This window comes from Dendrobates tinctorius, unplaced genomic scaffold (genome assembly GCF_039654945.1).
Source record: "Dendrobates tinctorius isolate UK_male_01 unplaced genomic scaffold, ASM3965494v1 ptg000046l, whole genome shotgun sequence".
Taxonomy (NCBI): domain Eukaryota; kingdom Metazoa; phylum Chordata; class Amphibia; order Anura; family Dendrobatidae; genus Dendrobates; species Dendrobates tinctorius.
Window position 1 is genome coordinate 77,364,618 of NW_027361714.1, and position 2,455 is coordinate 77,367,072.

Below are 2,455 nucleotides of genomic sequence, written 5' to 3' on the forward strand. Positions count from 1 at the left end.
AGAGACAGAATTATATACAGTGAGCACCACAGGGTGAGTATAGTGGGGGCGTTATTGGTATTCTGCTCAGGTAGCCACCATGACGTAAAGCTTCTGACGGGAACAGCACAAGAGCTGGGGGAATCTTTAGGTTTGAAAAAAAATTCCGGGCATCAGGCTATTTCATGGTAGGTTACCTACAATACAGCACTCATAGTAATGACTGGACGTATTTACTGGGTGATTAGATGCTTCTAAAGCCATCATCCGTTTTTCTCATGGAATATTTCAGTGACTAATCCTCGGCTCACTACTCTACCTGCATGCAAGCCATATGGAAGAAGAGATTGACACAGTCATAATAACTACATGTCAACGACTTTTATTTCGTTAGTACAAAAGTTCTCGGCATTAGTGACAAAATATATTATAACATAAAACAAAGACACATTCTTTCTCAGTCAGCCCTCACAACACTGATTTGGCAGTACAGCAGCTCAATATAAAGTGCAATATTGAAGCATATTCTCTTCACACATTGGTCCTATAAAGACTTGCACATTGTTCATACTCAGGATGGACCATTCCCAGAGATATCAAAAAAGATAAAGTGCTAAAGGTCCAAGGTTTCTTCTTAACAACTACTTAGCACACATCTAGTTGTCCATAGCAGGCACGATTGTAGTCACTAGATTGTCATTTGTGCAGTCACTTATACATCACTGGGTGATCTGGAGCGAAAGGACACTTTGGATTGAAAGCAGCCACAGAAAAGAACCCACATGGATCTCTGTATTTCTTGATTTCTGTAGGCGTAAATAATAGGATTGATCATTGAGTTGTAAGTGGCAGGTAGGAGAGTGGCATATGTGTACACTGAGGGGTATTCATGGTCTCCCACCACACAATAAATGGAGAAAGGCAACCAACTAGCCCCAAAAGTCCCAAGAATGATGGCAAGAGTGGACACTCCTTTCTTTGTGGCTACGTAATGGGATGCTGTGAGGAAATGTTGCTGTAGTGCTATTTGGTGAGCATGTCTACAGACTATTTTGCAGATTTTTATGTATAGATGCAGCATTAAAATAAAGATGAAAAAGAATGAGGTGGATAATAAAGTCACATTACTTTTGGTCAGAGGGCTTACAATGCTACACGATGAGATGTCATCTAAACAGTTCCAGCCTAATACTGGAAGGAGACCTAGACATATGGAGACCCCCCAGGTGACAACCAGCATGAGATGAATCCATAAGATTGTCTTCTCTGAAGAGTAAGTCAGTGCATTGTACAATGAGAGATACCGGTCCACTGTGATGGCCAATAAGCTGCTCACTGAAGCTGTGAATGAAGCCACAAGGAACCCCACTGTGATCAGGTTGATAGTCTCTGATTGAATCACATACTGAAATACAAAATTAAGGATCAAGCCAAACCCAGCAAGGAGATCTGCTGTAGCTAGGCTCCCGATCAGCACGAACATAGGGGTTCTAAGTGTTGGGGTGTAGAAGATGATGGCCACCACAATGGCATTCTCACAGGCAATAATGGTCCCTGAGATACATAGCATAATATCCCATGGGTTGATGGTAAACACTGAGAAGAAAGCTGACAACTCCAAGGAACCATTGACATCGCTGGTCTGGACCCAAGGTTCGGAGAAGCTGGTGTCGCTGTCATTAAGGCTTTCATTCATTTCTCCAGCGTATGATCGCCTGGGAATTATAGAGAGAAATTTTTAGGAATTGAGCACGATGTCTGTAATGATGCACAGCACATTGCACAGCAGCAGGGCTACCACTGTCCATGGTGCTGAAGCTTCAGGTCATAGTAACCGGCACACATTGAAACGAAGTGTTATCATGACATGCATCAACCTACAACATAATATAGAATCAAATATAATATAGTAAATATTATATATAATAAATATATATATTTATACATGCATAGTTTAGACAAAATGCAGAAAATTAAATATATCCTATAATATGTGCATTTCTTTGAATGGCTGGTTTCTGTGCTTACCTCTACAAAGGCTTAGCAGGGCATTTCATAAATCAGCAGTAGAAGGCATGGAGGGTCCTGGCATCAGCAATGCGATGTGATCTGCCAGCCTGGATGCACTGCAGTCCTCTAACCTGATGAGTAAGGGACTGGTGCTGTGGCAGTCTGGCAGAGGATATTGTACTGGAGTCTCAGGCTGTATGTTGTGAGAAGGAGTGGGCTGTGTCTAAGAGGAGGAGGCAAGAGAATTACTGGGACTGGCTGTGGCTGCTCTCACATAGGTCTCATACACTGAGAATTCTGCTTGTACTGCACTGCATGGCACAAGGGGATGACTTAAGCCACTGACGTCCATGGCAAGCAAACTGGCAAGCAGAGGCTCAGTGATGCCGCAGACACTGACATCTTACACACCAGAGATAATAACACAGAAGCTGCCATACAGAGCAGCCTATCATCAGAATAATGC

General features: G+C 42.7%; 1 protein-coding gene across 1 annotated transcript; it reads right to left on the reverse strand.

Moving 5' to 3' along the window:
- Positions 1–345: 345 nt before the first annotated feature.
- GPR6 (G protein-coupled receptor 6) lies at positions 346–2,213 on the reverse strand. Its single transcript, XM_073576021.1, has 2 exons — positions 2,008–2,213; positions 346–1,694 (listed from the first exon to the last, which is right to left on the reverse strand). Exon 2 carries the CDS (start codon positions 1,673–1,675, stop codon positions 692–694), a length of 984 nt encoding a protein of 327 aa, XP_073432122.1. The 5' UTR covers positions 1,676–1,694; positions 2,008–2,213; the 3' UTR covers positions 346–691.
- Between the last annotated feature and the right edge of the window lie 242 nt (positions 2,214–2,455).

What these genes read in the sequence shown, in the direction of transcription:
- GPR6 (XM_073576021.1), bottom strand. Translation starts at nt 1,675, where the DNA reads ATGAATGAAAGCCTTAATGACAGCGACACCAGCTTCTCCGAACCTTGG.